We start from the raw sequence: 19,676 nt of genomic DNA, 5'->3' as shown, positions 1-19,676 counted from the left end.
CCACCCCGAGGGCAGAACCATACAGGTTGGGCACAGCAGGTTTGTTTTCCCCACTGTGCTTGTCCTCCTGCCTCATCTCAGCCCCTCGAAAGGAGACTCAGCACTGTCGCTTGCTGTGGCCAGGAAAGAGGAACCAAGGCAGCACCGTGCGCTGGAGATGCTCTCAGGCTCATCAGGAGGAACCCAGGAGATTCCCCCTTTTCCAGGAGCAACCAGTGTCGTATCCTGCCTGATGGGGATAACCCCCTCTCCCCTCTTCTCTCTGCAGAGTCCGCCTCTTGACGATCACTTCATAGGGGCTGGCCACCACAACCATGAGAGGGTTAAGGGCATTAAAGACATCCATGGAGAAGAGCTGTGCTGGAGGCTATGACCCATGATGTTGCAGGTCCTGTCCAGGCTGTCCCTCAATCACTGATTTTTGGGTTCAGCCCAGGAAGATTCATCTGGCAGGCTTATTCCTTCTTCTCCCAGAGATCTATTGACTGATGTTGGGTGTGGGACCTCGACTAGGTGGACATTTGGCAGGCCTTGGTATGGCAAATGTTCAGCCTTCTCTGTTGACTTCCTTCCACCAGCTCCTCCTTCACTGCATCAGTAACGAATCTTTCCATCCATCCATCCTTGTCCCTCACTTTCTCCAACATTTTCAATCTCCTGCTTGGTGGTGAACACCACAGCCCACCTTCCTCAGCTTCCCAACCACAAGACTCCTTCCTCCAGGCTCTCCTTGGCCTTGCTGGCGACACCACAAAAAAACACCTCCCACTGCTTTTTCCTTCCTTGCCTTAGAGGCAATCAAGTGGTCCCTTCCCTTCTCCACCTAAAAGCACCCTGCCCCAGGAGACAGAGCTGTGAGGCTTTGACCATCTCTTCAGGGAGTGGTTCTCTTCCAGACCTCAGCGGCACCCTGGGGAAGGACAGGAGGTCACAGTGGTGGTGAGCATTTAGGAGCAAACAGAGAAAATCCCAGAGCAGGAACTTTGGTAAAACAGCAAAGCAAACCGGCAAATTCTGAATATTCGGGATTTTTATGAAAGAGGTGTCCAGACCCTCCTCCGAAATAAAACCAGACTATCTTTTCTGGTACATGGGTGTAAAAACATTCCGCAGACAGATCCCTCTCGCTATTTTCTAGCCATACTCGCTGGGAAGACCAACCGGCAGATGCGCTGCCTTGTGCACCCTGCAGACGTGTCCATGAGCCAGATTTATCTCGGGGAGAAGTGGTTACTTCTGAAGAGAAATACAGAACAGAAAGATCCAGACAAGGGAATCACTTGTTTCGAACCACCGTGCTGCTTCCACATACCTTGATACCCCAACCCACGCCTCCCCCGGGGACTGCAGCGCCTGGCTGAGGGGGACCCCCTCTGCCTTCATTGTGTAAAAAAATGGGGAAATGCTGATTTTGGTAGGAAACTTACTGGGAGCCTCAAGAAGTTTCGGGTCCCAAGGGTGGATTTGCATGGCATTTTCCAAAGCTGCAAGGCTAGGCATGGAATGGGGCTGTTGGGTGAGGGAGGAGATCAGGATTGAACAAGGAGAAAGGCAACCTTGGATTAACCAGTGGAAGTGACTTTTGCTGGTATGGAGAGACCAAGGTGACATTTGGTGACCTCTGGACACCACCACTGCAGTGTGGCATGGATGGAGACCTAGCTCCGGTGCACTTAGGCATTGGATCTCAAGGAAATGTGTGTTCCCTTTATGGTCTCGGTGAGCAAACAGATTATTGCCCAATTACAACCCCAGTTTCTGATCTGGAGCTCAGTACCAAGCTAAGAGGTAGGTGTAATCCCCGATCACACCCAGATCCAAGCGCCATGTTCAGACCAGCTGGAGGCTGCCCGGCGACTGCTGTTTGAGGGACATCAGTGACCTCACCTTCCAGGTGTGCTCCACACACCTCTCCCTGCCCAAAAACAACAGCCCTGCACACATCTGCATGGCACAGCTGCCTCCCACAGCACTCAGCTTGCGGGTGAGGGCACACGGGAGAAGTCCCATCCACACAACTTGCAATGGAGACTGTTGCTGCCATCTGCTCAGACTCAAGTTACAAGATACGGGCTACAAGGGGTTTTTAAAAGCAGCTGAGCTGATGGTTTGGCTCAGCAACACCCAGTCTTGTAGCAGAAACCAGCAGACATGTGAAAGCAGTGCAGGATTCCCAGCAGCAGCTCCCACACCAACGCACCTCCCTCCAGCACCTTTTTTCTTGGCTCGTCGCAGCGGAGATGCAGGAGATGAATTGGGGCAAAAGTACCTTTGAAGCCCATCAGAAGAAGAACCAGGAAGCATAGCATGCTTGAGACCAGTATTATTGAAATCCACAGCCTACTTGCTCCAAAGTTGAAAATTATGTTATCATTTGTGGTTCCCTGTAAAACATCCAGCACAAGTAAGGAAGCTTTATATAAACAATGAGAACTATAGTCTCAGCGAGAGCTGGAGCAACTCTCTGAAAAACCAGCTACTCTAACACATTGCAGGGAAAAAGGAAGGAAAAGGAATGTTTCTCCAGCTTGGAGTATTCTTTTAATTGCCACATTACAAAGATTTCTTTGTGCAACAGCCTGAAACGCCCTTTTGCTTCTTCCCATTTTCATGAGCCTTCTAGGGCTGAATCCAAGTTCTTCCATGTTACTCTTCTGACGAGCAACAGAGACCTGGGTTACCTGGTTCCTGGGTGGGTTGTGACACACAAAAAGCTTTCTGACTGTATTTTATGGTTCCCGACACCCCAGTGCGTCTGGGTATTTGCGTTATTGCAAGCAAATCGCGTGCACCAAAAATAGGCTCAGAGCGGGACACAACATCTAGGTGCATGCAAACTCAGGGGAAAGGGAGGGGATTTCAGCCTGGACCTTGGTTTCACAGACTTGGTCTCATAATAAACCCAAACAAAACAAAACAAAACAAAACAAGTATCACCATGTTTCTACTCATCCCTGTGCATTTTTGCAGCTGTGGCTTGGGTGGAGCCCACTTTGGTGACCTTGTATCTGGTGTTACAGCAAAGATTCACAGGAGGAAGAGGTCATCTGTCAAAAACAGATTCAGAAAAATAAGTGGCTGTCGTACTTGCTGGAGTTCGGGATCTCCTTTCCTCTGCGTGAGACATTTCTGCAGCCAAGTCTCACTTGAGGAAACTGGTAGCTTGGCTGCCTCCCCAGCCTCAGATCCTGTGACTTCGGCCTCCTCACCCTCAGCTCTTCCTGCCACCTCCTCTCCCTTCTTCTCAGCCAGTCCTGACAGAGCTGAGGTGCCCAGAGCTGATGAGATGCCTTCAGACAATCCCTCCCTCCCATTGCCTGTACAGGTCTGACTATAAGGAACGTGGTTTGAGGCATGAACCAAGTCCCACCAGCCACGTAGGGTGACCATCCAAAACAAGCATGAGTTGGAAGTGCCACATAACATCAGTTTGAGCACAGAGCACTCTCACCTCACACAACAGTGTACATCCTTTGAGCCCCTCCAAAGACAACTCTAGGTGGGTTGTCCTGCCAGGCTTCCTTCACAAGGCATCACTGAGGTGTCCTTGGTGTTAAGACCAGCAAAGGGGGTATAAACCCCTTGGAGAGGGAGGTACAAGCCCCCATGCAGCTCTCCTGCCTTCCTGAGGGCAGGGAGGAGATATCCTGCTGGTGGTGACCATGCGAAGGAGTGTGCTTCCCATATTACAACATGCTCGTGGGAAGAGCCCAGAGATGCTCGTCACGGACAGGCTGCTGTGCTGAAATGGGGCATTGAGCAATCAAACCAGTTGGAAACCCTGGTGTCTAGAAATAAAAAGTGACTGTTTGTTTTCTAACGCCTATAGGGGCCGGTGGGGGCCCATGGCAAGTGGCAGCAGGTTGGAGGAAGCAGCTGTAGCTGGTTTATGGTGTATTCCTGAGCAGTTCAACTGTGAGCTGGGACCTGCAATTGACTTGTGGTTGTCTCTCTGCGCAGAGCACTTGGCCTCCAGAGCTGGATGGAGATGGCTGCAGAGCTTTTCCTGTTTCTCCAGGTTGAGATGGGCTAAATCTTAGGAGCTTTAGCTGGACTGGAGGTCTCGATCCAAACCTTACCTTCCTTTTCCCCAGCCCAGCAAGCCTGTTCTCCATGCAGGACATTCGTCACCGAGTAACTCCTCACATTTTATTTCAAGCATGTAGTAGGGATGGGTAGAAGCTGATTGTCATCACAGATACTGAATTCTGCTCCTGAAGCCACATGCAGTGGTCCTTTTTTGCATTTGTTGATGGGCACGTCATGGAAAACTGCTGAAGCACATTAAGGAACAAGACTTAGAACGCTTCAGGATATAACCAGGCTCATTTTCTCCTAAGGAAAATGCTTCCTAGTGCCTTCCAGCCACGACTGCCTTCCAGCCACTACAAATCTCAGGAGTAAGCTTGGCTTTGAACCCAAATAACACCCCAAGTCAGTGAGCAAAACATCAGGCAGGGGCTGCAATGTTTATCAAGTCCTTTGCAGCTCCTAGAAATCAAAGTGTTTCAGTGTACACCATGGCGTAGATGTCTTCATGTTGGAAGACCTTAGAGAAGGGGTCAATAGAAAATTCCTCCGCGTTGTCTGTACTGGCCAATATGAGGGTTGGGAAAACATACTGCCACTTCCCAAACACTTTCGAGGAGAACCGTGCAAGGAAAGGTCAGTCTCCCTCCATGGAAACCAAGCTCCTCTCTCCATCCCATGTGAAACCTTGACTCTGCCCTTCTGCTCCTGAAGGCAAGAGTTTAGCATGGGCATCTCCCAGAAAGTACTTTTCCATTTCCACAGGGATTGCAGCCCTCTCCAAAGGAGCAGCAGGACCCGGTACCTGGGTTGGCCTTCCCAGGGAAGCAAGGAAGTATTTCCACATCAGGTGGGAGTTTGATGGCATTACTGCTCCAACTCAAATGCATGCTCAAGGTGTAGGAAACCACATTTGGACAAGCAGCAAGAATTTTGGGAAGGACAGCCTTTGAGCTTCTCATTCATGGTACCCACAATCCTGCTACAGTGGTGAGGATCATTCATTGGAGTGGATACAGCCTGTGCCATGAATGTTATATGCAGTGGGTACTGCATCCCTAGGATTTGGGGATGGGACCCTCAGCTGAAGACATGAGCCACTGTTCGGACTTGCGAACACATAAGCCATTGACTAAGAAGAGCTGACACCAGGCGCCAAGGTTTCACTTCAGTGAGGCCATAGAGAAGAACCCAAGTGAACAGAAACCAACGAAAGTATTTGAGTCCCCAGTCAGCCAAAACCACTAAGATTTGGTGCAGCTGCACTGAGCAGCTCACCGAAGCTGCCAAGGACCAGGCGAGGTACAGGGATGGGTATCCCAGGATGCAGGCACTGCCTTGGGATCAGGGCAGTCCAGGACACCACCAGCATCGGCTCCCTAGCAAGAGTGGTGGAGATGGCAGCGCTCTGCCTGCCTGGCCAAGGGGTTTGGGGGAAAAATATGAGGTGTGCAGAAATTGCCCCTGGATTTTACAAAGGCATTGCAATGCCAGGCCAGAGGATCCCTCAGTGCAATCTGGCACAGTTACCTCGAAACCTGCTCCCATCTGCCGGAGCATCTGGTCTTCTGTCTGTGAGTGAGCAACAGCTTTGGAAGCTTCTCTGATGATGGATTTTGGGGGTGGGACGGAGCTGGGGAAGTCCAGCTTGGGGCAGGCATTAGGCACAAACCCAACTGTGAGTCCTACCTGAGCCCTTAGGAAAAAGGTGACCCCTGCCCACAGCCATGCATCCCACTGCCTTATCCTTCTTGCATCGCACCTCTGCCATAAGACCATGTCCCACGGTTGCCTTCCCAGTCCCTCCACACCCATCAGTTGTCTTGAAAGCCAACTAGCAGGACAAGAGCTGTTCTGCATGGTCCCAAACCAAACTCTGGCCTTTGAGGCACGATGGTAACACTAAAAATAAACAGCGCAGCCGGGTCCAACAAAAGGTATCTCAGCTCCCCAACACTCTTCCGCGGTCTTGGGGTGGAAATTGAAAGAGCCCTGAATATGTAGCAGGTGGCGCCAGGCAAGCACAAGATGGTGGTTTCTGAGGAAGGACTTGCACCAGGACATCTGGGGAAACCGCAAGTGGTGTTTATGGTGTCCCAGCCTGCAGCCCATCATATGTTTCACAAGTGGGCATGTGTTGTTCCAGCACAGACCACAGTGGGTGCCTTGCTCCCACCTCCCCTCCACCAGCTCCCCCCGCCAAGCATCTCACCCACAGGGAGGTAAGTCTGCCTCAAGCTCTGAGAGAGCACCAAGGACTGGAACAGGATTAAATCCTGGGGGACACACTGTGATGGTCCTCAGGAGGAGCAGGGAAAGGCTGGGGGTGAACGCTGATGGTGTGCCTGCAGTGTGCAATCCCTACCTCCATGATCAAGCATCCTGTAAGACCTTATAGGAGTTGGGGACTTCATTGCGCTTAGCATCCTGGTGCATCCTCAAAAATCTTGGCCTGCAGCCTTCTCCACTCACACGAGCACCAAAGCCATGTGCCATAATGCCTGCAAGGAATGTGCACAAGTGCACAGACAGGACTACAGCATCCCACCAACACGGTTGGGATCTGAAGGACAACTTATCCATAGAGTGGGGTGCTCATAGCATAAATAGATTGGGATGCAGGGCCTCCCTTAATTCTACTGTACAACCATAAAGTTTCAGCTGGGTCTCCCACCTCAGAGCACTTTTTGGGTGCCATAAGTTGTGTGCTGTCCACTGTACAGCTACTGCTCTTTGGGACAGAGGCTGTAACTGCTTACCCTGGAGGGATGCAGAGGGGTCAGCTTCTAGTCCCACAAGAGCTGAAGACTTAATTGTTTTAAGGAGGCTTTGTTGGAAATGCTGAGTTGTTCACCCCAAAACAGCTTAACAGTCCTGCCAACAGAACAACCTCCTGGCAGAAGTGAGCTGCAGTCAACTCAACCCAGGCCAGGGTCCTCACATCTTAACTGTGACCCATGAAGGTCTCTCTCATCAATAAAAGAGGCAGATGAGCAAAAAGGGGCCAATCTGCTTTGGTACCCAAGCAGAGAGGGCAGGTTTGCATCCATCTCCTTAGCATCTCCCAAGGATACTCAGCCTCCAGCTGCCTGGACCTCCAGGCATCCCCTTCAGACGTGCCTACATCCCTGGTACCTTGACACCAGGGTCACTCCCTGAAGGCTGGTGCTTCCCTGCCTGCACCTTTTGGCAGGCCTGAGCAAGAGCCTGCTGTGGGGAAGGAGCTGGAGTTCCATGTTTGTCCTTCACAGTGGGCAAGGTGACATGGTCCTCACAGCCTTCCAGAGCCTCTTGAGCTTTTGCCCCCAGACACAAGCTTGAGATGAAGGCAGGTGAGGGTGCAGATGTTCAGCCCCCCCTGCTGCAACATTGACCTCATTATTTGACCAAGGCAGATGTTCCCTTTTTGCTCTTGGTTCTCCCCAAAACACCCTCCACCCCCACTAAACTGGGGCCCATGAGACAGGTGGATGGAGAAGACCGTGGGGAAAGGCTCCACCAGGCAATGAAGGGGGAAGGGACTACAGTATAGCAGGACCATAAATAACTGCCTCCCACCCCCCATAACCTTGGAGCATCACAGCCCAGGTCAGTGCTGCGGCAGATGAGCAGTGACCTATCTTCATGCTCCATGGAATGAAGGACCTACACACGATACCATTCTCCTCCCTCCATCATATTACAGCATTTTGGCTCATTTCTCTCCAGTCCCAGATATGAAGCCAGGCAGTTAGGAAGCAGGAAAGAGGTGACAGCAGAGGCTTAACAAAGACCCCACCACAGGGAAGACTGGGACAGGAGCAAGTCAGAGATACCGGGCTCTCCCCACCGGATTTAAGACCGCACTCATTGCAAGAGAGATACAAAATATAGCACTTTAATTGCAGTAAGATAAAAAAAAATTACAAAAAATTTAATAAACCTCAGGCACAAAATAAATAGGCAGCTTAGTAGCATGCACACACGTGTGGTCCTGGTTTGGGTCAGCTGCAAGGCACAGGTCCCATGGCCAAGCAGCTCCCCTCTGCTGGGTGTGCACACAAAGTGTGTTAATGAGGATTTACACATGGATGCCGCTGCCTGGTCACGCTTGGGAGAGACCAACACGTGTGTTTGCGAGGGTGAAGCCAACCTATTCACACTATGCTGCAATCTTTAAAATTAAAGATATTACATATTTATATAAACTCTGTCTCTAGTTAGGAAAAATTAAGATTCCCAAGTTTTTGTATATTCAACATTTACACATACAATCTCTGCATTGGTTTCCGAGTTTCAAAATACTTTGGTAGATAGACATATAAAACTTATAGCAAAAAAATAAAGAGGAATTTGAGAAGGTTCTCCTTGGCAGGTATATCCTATCTTCCATCAGCAGGACTCTTTTGGGAGGAAAAAAAACCCGATTTCTGGAAAGAATTTCCTACATTTAAATCATTTTAAGGCTTTTCCGAGAGTCACTCCCAACCTTGCTGAGAATAGCAATTTGGTAGGAAGTTGCAGACCGCCAGGGCAGGTCACTATAGCTGTTGATTTTTGGTTCTGCTTGACTGGCCATTAACAAAGGCTACAGAAAGCCCTGCCAGCCCTGACCTGCCCACACAGCTCAGACGCTCCCTTCTCCCCCTGCCATTAGCTATAGCCAACAACAGTACATGGACTGCCCTGCTTGGTACAGAAGTCATTTTTACCAGTAAAGTGTCTGCAGGACAGACACTGAGCATCCAACCTGCTTTCTCATGTCTATTTTTACTGCTGTATTTATACAGACTCCGGACTGGAAACAGCAAAGAATGAAAAAAAAAAAACAACTTTCCAAACGGGAAGTTTAGGCACTAATGGGACCAAACTGGATCTAGACCAACCCAAACCATCATGCTATGTCTGGGGAGAAGGAGGCTCAGACTGCAATCTGTTGGTTTTCTCTGAAGAGCGGCCGCTGGTGTGTTGCGCAGATGTCCTGAAAGATCCTGTACACCTGGTCATGCTGCGTCTCATCAGGTACTGGGAGCATGGGGCTGCTGCTGCAGGTCTTCCCAGCCTCCTCCACCACCTGCCTGACACACAGCTGCTCCACCTGCACAAAAAGAAAAGTTATGAAGACACCGAATGAAGCAGAACCTCTTCAGGTATCTCCCACTACTGCCATCCACCCCCATCAGCCCAGGCAGCAGGGTATGGGGTGGGAGAGAAACACCAGAGCAGTTGTGCCCAACAGACCTGGGTGGCCAGGTCAAGCCAGGCCAACAGATCCAATTCGACAAGCCACCTTGGCACAAGCACCTATATGACAGAGGGGGCAGTCACAAGAGCTCCTCTCCCAGCAAAGCTATAGGGAAGTGAGGACAGGCTGCAGGATGCCTCAGCACATGCAGGGTGACCCTCTGGTGAAGACACCCAAGGCAAGAAGAAGTGACCAGGTCAGGAAGTTGTGCAGGGAGGTACAGGACCAGCCTCTGCACTTCCAAAATCCCCTCCAGGACCTCACAGACTTGGCTGTGTCTCCGCTTGCTCAAGTGTGGATGCAACAGCCTCCCTGTACCCTCCATGCCATGTCCCTGTTGCTGCAGCATTGTGGGCCCAAGGGGGTCTCACACTGTGTGCAGGCTCCAGAAACACCCTGTGTGTTGGGGGCCCAAAGCTTTGGGTCCCCAAACTTGCTTCAGCTTCTCCAGGGAGATGTTTCTGGCCAGAGCCATGGGGATTGATACTCTCATCCCATCCTCTCCTTCACGCTCCCAAGGGTTTCCCAGCCCTGCTGCTGACCACCATGATTGTTCATCACAGCTGTTGGCTGCTTGGCTTGAGGCCATCCCTTAACACAACCATCCCAGGTATTTATTCCCCTCTTTCCCACAGGAGAGGGGAGAGGTCCCAGTGCCAAGAGGGAGGTACAGAGCAGGTTTCCTAGGGGTTTAGAAAAGCTTTTGCCATTTGAGAGCTTTGTTTGCAAACATGATCTACCCAGATAAAGGAGTCTCCAACAAAGAGCCCAAACGCTTCTCAGGAGGTTGTGGATAAGCCAATGCCACACCTGCCACCCGACCAGAAGTTGAAGCTAGAGCTCTACTTGGCAGAGGAAAAGGACAAAATGGTCCAGACAAGGGGGGGAATTCAGCAGCAGAGCTCCAAAGTGCAGCCTTCCGTACCTGGACAAGGATGAGCTTACACCGCAGTGGCACGGCATCTGGGAACTCCTCTCCAAAGCACAGCATGACTCTGCTGTCTGGGAAACGGCCCTGGTTGTTGTAATACTGCTGCAACTCTGCAAGGAGAGGGACACAGTTGGAGGCTGCCTGCCACAAGCTGCCAGCCTTTGCTACACAGCTTCAGGACCAAGCACCCTGCCATGGAAGAAAGCTGGGGGCTCAAGAAGAGCCAGCTTTGCTGTGCTAAGCCTCCAACCAGGAGGCATTTGCTAGTGACACAAGACACCAGGTTACCCCTTCCTAGATCTGGTAGCTTCAGCTACTCATCCAGAGCACTTGGGTAACCCATATGTGATGGGAAGGGCTGACTCCCAAGTGCCCCAACGCTAAGGGCTCCATCTTTTCAACCCCACCAAGTGGATAAAAAGGAAGAGGGAAATGCTCATACAAACCTCTGAAGAACAAGCTGGTGTCAAATATCTTCACCACCTCATCCCGGTCCAGTTTGTTGGGCCTGTCCTTGTAGACCATGGTGTTCCCACTCCAGAAGACCCTGCCCTGGCACAGCCTCTTGATGAAGATGCCCTGCCTGTTGCTGTGCAGCAGGACGCCCCTCTCCAGGTGCCCAAAGAGCTTCCTGGTGATCTGCTTCTGACGGTCATTCTGGATGGCGTCAGCCGAGGGGAAACGCACATGCTCCAGGGCATCTGGAGCATACAGCTTCTCACCATGGCCAGAGGGCTGGCTGAGCGAGATCCGGCAGCCTTCGGTGCATGAAGTGGTGATGTGGCCCACCAGCTTCCCACTGTAGAAGAAGTTGATCACCATCTGGGAGTAACCTGGGAGGAGACAGACACATACAGCACCCATCAGGAGAAGACAAACCCTGCCTGCTCTTCACTGCAACGCCCAAGCTCCATGAGAGCAGCAAAATTTCTGAGATGGAGGAGACCTACTTGCTAGAGGACATCTCCAGCACTCTGCCTAGTAGTGGCACTGATCAGCAAGAACTCCCAACACTGAACCCCTTCCCTCCTGCCCACTTCCCTTGCTGCAGGCAGATCTCCCCATGCTAAAGGCACAGCTGATCCCAACACCCCAGGGCCAGCCCCATGCCAGGGCCATGTCCCTGCTCAGCATGGAAACTCTGTGGACACTCAGGAGGGCACAGGACCTCCCAAGCCAAGAGAAAAGCCACCCACCAAGGCAGGAAGCAGAGTCAGAGCCACTTTCTGCCACCCCACACACAAGGCCAAGCCCCAGAGGGACATTTGATAGCCACAGTCCACAACCGAGCAAGGGAGCTGCCTTACCCGAATGATGCTGCTCGTAGCCAGCGTATCCGTTCATCAGGGGCAACGCTGTGGGCAGAGAGAAAGCAGAGTTGTGCTGCGTGCCCAGCTCCTAAATCCCAACCTCCTCCTCTCCCCTCCACCAGCCCCCCCAGTTTTCTCTCCCAGGCACACCAGGCTTCCCAGCTCCCACATAGGAGATGCCAGAAAATACTCCCAGGTGGATTTAACTTTGTGCAATACACACTTTTGGGTGCCTGCTGCAACCAGCGTTCATAATTAGTACTTTAAGCATTCTTGATAAGGAAGATAATATAACTGTTGTCCATCACTGTAAACTAAGGTTTTTCTGCCCTGGACAAAAAGCTGTGTCCTGTTAAACACTGCACAGGCTCTTGGCTACTTACCAGGGCTGGGCTGCTGCACCCACCAGTCGGGTATCAGAGTGTTTCTGCAGGTCTCCTGGGGGGGTGAGGGGCTTCTCTTGATGATCCCCAGGTATTCATCTACACAGGGGGGCTGTCAGAGACCAGACACCAAGATCAGAGCAGGTTTGATGCCTTGGGCAGCTGCTGCCCTGCACAGAGACACTTGCAGTGCTCAGGGAGGGTCCAAATGGCAATGCCAACAGGATGCCAGTGAATTTCTTTTGGTCACAAAGAGCAAGTTTGGCATTCCCCAGGCCATACACTCAGGTAACACCCTCAAGCACTACTGAGCAGAAGCAGCCCAAGGTGACACAGCCGAGAAGTGGAACACAGCTCTAGAACAGGCTCCGTCCCTTGGCGAAGGTCTCACCAGACGCAAATCAAAAGCGGGAGCCATTCATCAGCAACCACATCCCAGTGCAAAAAACACAGCATTTCTCACCAGGCCAATTCCCAAAGCCTCACAGACCAAATTTTAGGAAGGCAACACTTTATTGGGCAACTACCCGCTATCTGTCCACCTCCAGCCAAGGTGACCTGCTGTGGTGACAGTGAGGGCTTACCTCTTTAATGAGGTCATCGATTGCAGAGGAACTGCAGTCCATCTCCGTAACATCATTCAGGCTGTTCCCATTGGTAATGCCCGCTTTGCCTGGAAAGAGAGGCCAGGATGCAGTGAGCACACCCACCCCACTGCCATGGTTCATCTCACCACTGGGTTCGAGAAACCCTTCACCCCGTGAAAGTTATGAAACTGAGAACCACAGCCATGTAACATCACCTCGAGGGGCTCGCAGCCCCCTCCAGAGCTGCTTTTCGGGACCAAAATCCAGTTCGCAACCCATTGTCCCAAAACATAGTGACCAGCAACAAGGCAAATCAAAAATCTGGCTGGTAGGACAGAGAGCTAGAGCAGCGGCTTGGGGTTTTTTTTTGTGAGCACCCCAGAGACCAGGGCTGCTGCTTCTCCTTTTTCCACCAGCCGCCCCGAGCGTGGCCATGCTGCCGGTGGGAACCTGCAGTGTCATTTGCATAGCAGCAGCATGCCCCCCCGTGAACACGGCTGGAGGAGACCGAGATGCTAAAGACATATTTCCTGACAGAGAGGGTTTGGGTTTTTTTGCAAGTTTTTTTTACTTTAAAAAAAAGGAAAAAAGCGCACACACACCTAACCACAAATGGAGATATACTTAGTGCAATTGCATCACACCGGACATCGCAGCAGCAACTGCTCTCTGCGAAAGTACTGCTACTCTAATCACTGCTGGCAAGAGAGAAGGGATTTATTGCAGCTCTTTGCCATCCACCTAGGGCAGGTGTTGGGAGGACAAAGGGGTGGGGCTCAAGTACTCTCCCCCCCCCAAGAGGGGAAGGACTTTGGATTTGCCCCTACAACATCCTTATGGGATGGAAGCTTACATGATGCTGCAGTTATCCCCTATTTCCTAAGCAGCTGTTTGGAGGGAGAGAAAAATAAGTCTGTTCTTCCTCCTCCCCTCCCTGTCACCACAGTGACATGGGGGACATCTTCTGCAAAGCAGGACAAACAAAGCGTCACAGCACAAGTGCAGCATCTGGCCAGGAAGCTCCGCTCAGACGTAGGTCAGTGGCACGAGCCTGTGGTTACACACAGGACCGACCTGCAATGGGGGTCAGTCCCTTATCAGGGCACTCACATTTCTGTTCCTCCTCCGGCACGATCCTGTAGACCTTGTAGGGCTCAGAGATGTCCAGCTGGGACCTGTCCGTCACCTCCTCAAAGTCAGGGCTTTTGTTCAAAGCACAGCGCAGCCGTGTCTTCCATGTGGCCGGCTCCGCTTTGTCACCTTCTTTGAACTTGCCCTTGAAAACAGCCCAGGCCTAAAACAAATCAACAAAAGAAAAAACCAAATCCTCCACGTGAGCTCTGCAAAACCCCTCAACCCCTGGGGCAAAGGAGCTGGGGCTGCAGAGAGCATTTTGCTCTCCCCGCCTCCCTGCCCCTCACACCCTCTCAACCATCCCATGCGTATCCGCCGTTTCGCTCCTCGACTGCGGACACGTGCGGAGCCACCACACGTGGGGACGGGTGTCTGGGTGCAGAGCAGCACCACCTGCCCCAGCAAGGGCTGCAATACCCAGGTTTTTAAAAAAGCAGAGGTAAAAGACATAATATATGGCTTCGTCTCTGCACCCAACAGGTCGGGAACTGCCAGGGATGTGAGGAATCACTACTGAAGCAGTGATGTGCCTAATGACCTGGTAACACCTCAATTAAAATCAAAATAAACCTCCTTTTCCAGCTCCTGAACAATAAGCTAAAGATGTTTTGTTCTAAAAATCAGAATACTTTCTGTGCTTTTGGTGGGAGAATAGATTTTACTACTGAACAGTGATTCCAGAATGTTTTTTTTAAATATACGTATTTATTTATTTTGTATATAATTATACATTTTCAGATAGCGGAATTCAACACCATCCTCATAACTCAGTGCTCCCAAACCAGATACTAACCAGTTGTCACTCCCCCGAAAGTGAACTAACTCACCAGTACAGATATTTGGAAGCAGAGGCAGAGGGAAGGGAATTCCTGGGGAAGAGCCTGACCTTTTTGGTTTGGCAAGGAATTTTCCAGTTTTTCCCCAAAACTGGAAATTCCCCCACTTCAATGAAATCCAAAATTTCCTTCCCTCCTGCAAAGTCTTTTTTTTTTTTTTTTTGTAAATCCAGCCTTTTATCAAAAATAGCCTGATAAGAAGTTTAGAGCAGATAGAAGGAGCAAGATGTGTTCCTTTTTCATGTCAGACCAGGATTCAAATATGCTGAAAACAAACCTAAAACTGGTACCAGCATTTGGCAAAGGGGAATAAATACTCCCAAAAAGACCCTGGAAGACCAATTGTGGTGTGAAGCATCTCCTGCAAGGGTCAGAGATGCAAAACCCACAGACAGTGTGGACTTCTCACGCTATTGAGACTGTCACCAAGGGAAAAACCAGCATCACTGAGCCCAGGAACGATTGAGAAAAAGGCATTAACCATCTGTCCCTACCTTGAAAATAGAAGCGTCCACCTCCTGATTGTAGTCCTGCTTCCCAGCATGTTTCCACGGGATGCGGAACATGGTTTTCTCCTCATTTTCCCAGATGAGCCCGGGGTACAGCTCGCTGTCAATCTGCTCAATCAGCCACTGCCGGAGCCGTCGCCCACCATTGCGGTCACACATCCTGGATGGAGCGAGAGATCCAAGCCCCATTAGCTCCCCCAACACCATCCCACCATGACTGAGGTACAAGGGATCATGTCATGCTCTGGTTTGCCACACACACAGCTGGTAGTGGCACTGCCTGCCGAGACCAGCAGCTTTCAGCAGGTCCCACATGCCAACGTCTGTATATTAAAATCCTCCCCTGCTTCTTTTATAATAAAAAAAATCAAGGCAGTTTTCTAAGAGCTACTATAAATTCTTCATCCAGCTCTATCAATCAAGGCTTGAAAGCTCTGCTCACCAGAACAGGCTGACTTGGTGCTCTGCTCACTGCTTTTGCTGTGGGACAGGACACATAGGAAGCAGATGGAGAGGGATTAAAGTGCCCGGTTGTGCTGTCATCTGAGCAAGTGACACTGGACAGGTCATTCCAGGGCAGATATCTGTTAACATCTAGGGGAGATGGAAGCCAAGTGCCATCCCCAGCTGACCTCAGGGGTCCGCTCTGGAGGGGACGGCAGCCCCTCTCACTGGGCACTGCCTATATGGGGAGAAGGCACCGGTCCAGGCAGCACCTGGAGCCACCACAGGGATGGAGACCACACAACCAGTCCTCTTGAACAGAGGACCAACACTGGGATATGGCGGGGTGAAGTCACCCCACTCTTGCTGGGAACCTTGTGTTATTTTTAACCAAAACCACTGGATGACTTCATGGAGGACCCAGGAGACAGCTTCTCCCACCCAGCTGGAAACAAAGTGCTACGCTCAACTCTCCAAGCATCTTCCCTCACCTCCATGGCAAGACCCACAGGGACTTCAGGAGCTGGTGGCCTGGCAGAAGCAACAAGCAGCCCCAGGATCAGCTCTCCAGGCCTTTGGACTCACAGCCCTCTTCCAAATTTTACCAGACTGCCTCCCCCTCATTTTTTTTTTATCTGCTGCCCCACAGGAAGGTTTTGGGGAGAAAAGACAAGGATGTTCCCAGCACAGCCTGAGACCTGATGGCCCCTGCTTTGCCACAGGCTCACACCAGCTCAGTGCCACCAACTTCTGTCCCTTCTCCATTGCTCTGTTGCTGCACAGCAGGCCACACAAACCTCCCTGGCCATCCAAAGCACAGCCCCTGCTTTTAGGGATGGCCACAGACAAGATCACCAGCCAAAACAACACTGAGGACATAGCTCTGGATCCCAGCTGTCCCTCCAGGGCAGGACTCCCCAAAGCACCAGCTGGAGCATTTCCCCAGAGGGATGAGGTTACACACAGTCTCTTCACAGGCTCCTGTAGCTGAATTACACCAACATGAAGAGCCTCAGAAATGCCCCCTGAAATGGGACTCCCTCCTAATTCAGCCCATCTCCTAGAAAACCTGTTCCCATCACTGTCAGAGGCCAGAGCTCCATTTCTCCTTTACAAAAGTCTGCGTAAACCCTCCAGACTGCTGCTGGCAACACAAGCCAATACACAGGACACAGCCAAGGGGTTCTTCCCATGCAGCAAGCTAAGCAGCAACACCACTCCAAGGGGAAAAAGCAGCCAGAAAACTGGACTGACAGAGGCAGCACCACAGCATCACCCTACAGCCTGTCACCCTCCCAATGATCCCAGCTCCAAGACACCACCAAGCTCTCCCCACCCCATCCATCCCATGCTTTGCCTTGAAGGAAACACAGGCAGCACCTCCCATGATGCCAACGCTGCTCGGCATCAAGCAGGCTCAGTCCTTGTCCCCCAGCACACACGGAGCCATGGGTACCAGACTGGCTTCATCCTGCATCCTAAGGGTCCAACATCCCAAGGGTCTCATATCCCCCTTCCCCTACTCCCGAGGGTCCCGCAACCCTCTTCCTCTGCTCCCCAGCACCCCGTATCCCCCTTCCCGCACTCTCCAGCACCGTGGGGACAGCACAAAGCACAGAGATCCCGCTACCTGCCCTCCGCGCCGCTCCGCGCCGCTCTCCGCACCGCCCACCGCGCTCACCTTTTATAGCAGCCCGGGAGGGCGGGCTCACCAGCGGCCACGCCCTTGTCCCGCCCCCGCCCAATGGGGAGTGGCCTCTGCCTCCGGCCGCCCAATGAGGAGCCGCCCAGTGGGGCGGGCGCAGCTGGCGTAGCTTTCTCTGAAGGGCGCGACTTTCCGGGAAATCAGGCGGAGGGGGCGGGGCGGGGGGCGGGGCGAGGGGCGAGGGGCGGGGCGAGGGGCGGGGCGAGGGGACCAGCCCAGGTGGGTCTCCCCAGTCCCAGACCAGTCCATCACCAGTTACCGACCAGTGTCCCCAGCCCAGATCGGTCCATCCCCAGAGCCAGACCAGTCTCTCCCCAGTCCCAGATCAGTCTCCCAAGTCCCACACCAGTGTCCCTAGTCCCAGACCAGCATCCCCAGCCCCAGATTGGTCCATCCCCAGTCCCACAGCAGTCTCCCCAGTCCCACACCAGTCTCCCCAGTCCCACACCAGTCCATCCCCAGCCCCAGATCAGCCTTTCCACAGTCCCAGATTGGTCCAGACCCAGAGCAGTGTCCCCAGTCCCACATCGGTCCATCGCCAGTCCCAGACCAGTCTCCTGAGTCCCAGGTCGGTCCATCCCCAGTCCCAGACCAGTCTCTCCACAGTCCCAGATTGGTCCATCCCCAGATCAGTGTCCCTGGTCCCAGATCGATCCATCCCCAGTGCCAGATCAGTCTCTCCACAGTCCCAGATCGGTCCAGACCCAGACCAGTGTCCCCAGTCCCGGATCGGTCCATCCCCAGTCCCAGACCAGTCTCTCCACAGTCTCAGATCAGTCCAGTCTCTCCCTAGTCCCAGATTGGTCCAGACCCAGGCCGGTGTCCCCAGTCCCAGACCAGTCTCTCCACAGTCCCAGATCAGTCCATCCCCAGTCCTAGATCAGTCTCTCCCTAGTCCCAGATTGGTCCAGACCCAGACCAGTGTCCCCAGTCCCAGATCAGTCCACTCCTGGGCAGTTCTCAGTTCCCTCCCGGATCATCCCCAGGTCCTGGATCATTCCCTCCCTGGCTGCCCTGGCACTGCCCTGGCTGCCCGGCAGTGCCCAGCAGCCCCAGTCCAGCCCAGACGTACCCAGCTGGGGCCACTGGCCAAAGCAGAGCGTAAAGGACCATCTGCAGCCTGATTTTAGAGGGCTTTTTTGGGATTACCAGATTACACACACATTTCTTGGAAGAAAACCATAATTACTCCCATGTGGGTAATACAGAGAAATGGGAAATGTATGGAGCTGCACAGATGGTATAATAAAAATAATGATCTAAGGTACACAACCTTTACTGTCATTTCTAATAAATAACGGCTGTAATAGTCCTTGTTTTTAAACACCCGACTGATCCTAATCAGATCCTCCCTGTGAGATTTGGGGAGAGCCAAAAACCTCTTTTGCAACAATCACATGTGGTTAGGAGGGTTATTTCTTTTTTTTTTTTTTCTTACCAAGAAACAAGTTAAGGTTTGCAGGGGGAGTTTGCTTCGCCATCCCTCGCCACACCGGTCCTGCCTCCGACACCAGGCAGAGACCTCCCCAGTAAAAAATGGTTGCTTTTGTATAAATTCTGGCAAATTCAGGATATTTTTAAAGGGGATTCATAAAATCAAGCCTCTCCATCCCCTCTGGAGCCCAATGAGCTAATTGCGACCCTGCTACCAGCGGGGTGCTCTGGCGTCATTTTGGCTCTGCAACTTCATGGGCAGCCCGGAAAGGCAAAATCTCAGTTCCCTGGGGCGAGGGGGATCCCAGCGGGAGGAGGATAAAATAATAACTGCCTTAAAATGGGTTTTTCAGCCGCTGACAGCGCTGGCAGCAGCGAGGTGCCCCGCAGCCCTGCCAGCGGCTGGCAAGGGGAAAATGCGAAACACACTCTGGGGCAGGCAGCGCGGCCGGGAATTTCTTGCAAACTATTTCCCTGCGTGCGAGCAGTGCCCCGGGAAGCTCATTCACACTTCAGCAGAGTGATTTTTCCCCACGCCAGAGGCACCGGGCATTTGGGAGAGCTGAGCAGCAAAGCGTGCAGAGCTCTTACCAATGTAGAAAGAAGTGGAAATCAGCCCGGTTTTACCTGCTTCAGGGCTTGGCTCCCAGTGCCCAGAAGTCCTAAAGCCACCACAGCTCCCACTGATATAGCCCAGAGTGGAAAAATATGTATATTTACCTGGGACACCCCTCAAATTCAGGGGAAATTGGGTTTAGGAGATGATATTTGGGCAACAGTTGTTGCTCTCATGCCAGGTGTGGGTGATGCTGCAACTTATGGGGACCATACCTTGTGATTCCCAAAAATCAGGGGGATTTTTCCAGGGGTAACAGCCACTTTGATGCCGTGGTTCTTTGGGGAATGTCTGAGTCTCGGGGTGCCCAGTCGTGGGATGGGAAGGGACGCTGCACCCAGGATGGCACATGTGAGGGGATCACAGTGCTCCGTGGAGGTTACCACAGCTCCTGCAAATCTAATCTCTGTTTATCACACATCTCCGATGACTTCCTATTAACACCAGAAACCAACTTTCTTCTCTTTTTTTCCTGTGCACAAGTTCCATTTTTCTGCTTCCTAAAGTGATAACAGATGCCTCAAATACGGTATC

General features: G+C 52.1%; 1 protein-coding gene across 2 annotated transcripts; it reads right to left on the bottom strand.

Annotated features, from left to right (window-relative positions):
• Window positions 1–7,886: 7,886 nt before the first annotated feature.
• On the bottom strand, window positions 7,887–17,042 carry IRF8 (interferon regulatory factor 8). 2 transcript variants are annotated; one of them, XM_074158020.1, is made up of 9 exons: window positions 17,018–17,042; window positions 14,929–15,103; window positions 13,575–13,758; window positions 12,462–12,550; window positions 11,878–11,989; window positions 11,492–11,539; window positions 10,631–11,017; window positions 10,179–10,294; window positions 7,887–9,106 (listed from the first exon to the last, which is right to left on the bottom strand). In XM_074158020.1, the coding sequence occupies exons 2-9, from the start codon at window positions 15,100–15,102 to the stop codon at window positions 8,930–8,932; spliced, it is 1,287 nt and encodes a 428-aa protein (XP_074014121.1). In that variant the 5' UTR covers window position 15,103; window positions 17,018–17,042; the 3' UTR covers window positions 7,887–8,929. The 2 variants fall into 2 exon arrangements, with proteins under 2 accessions (XP_074014121.1, XP_074014120.1); XM_074158019.1 differs by lacking the exon at window positions 17,018–17,042 and having other exon boundaries at window positions 14,929–15,150.
• Window positions 17,043–19,676: the final 2,634 nt, after the last annotated feature.

Source organism: Numenius arquata, chromosome 13 (genome assembly GCF_964106895.1).
Source record: "Numenius arquata chromosome 13, bNumArq3.hap1.1, whole genome shotgun sequence".
NCBI lineage: Eukaryota > Metazoa > Chordata > Aves > Charadriiformes > Scolopacidae > Numenius > Numenius arquata.
Note: the sequence above shows the minus strand (reverse complement) of the source record. Positions and strands in the feature narration are given on the sequence as shown.

Bases quoted from the DNA above. Each gene is read 5' to 3' on its own strand.
- IRF8 (XM_074158019.1), bottom strand. From the start codon at position 15,150: ATGGTGTTGGGGGAGCTAATGGGGCTTGGATCTCTCGCTCCATCCAGG. The intron at 11,540-11,877 runs GTAAGTAGCCAA...CTCTGCCCACAG, and splicing joins GGTGCAGCAGCCCAGCCCTG to CGTTGCCCCTGATGAACGGA. The intron at 9,107-10,178 runs GTACGGAAGGCT...CTTTTTGTGCAG, and splicing joins GTAAGCTCATCCTTGTCCAG to GTGGAGCAGCTGTGTGTCAG.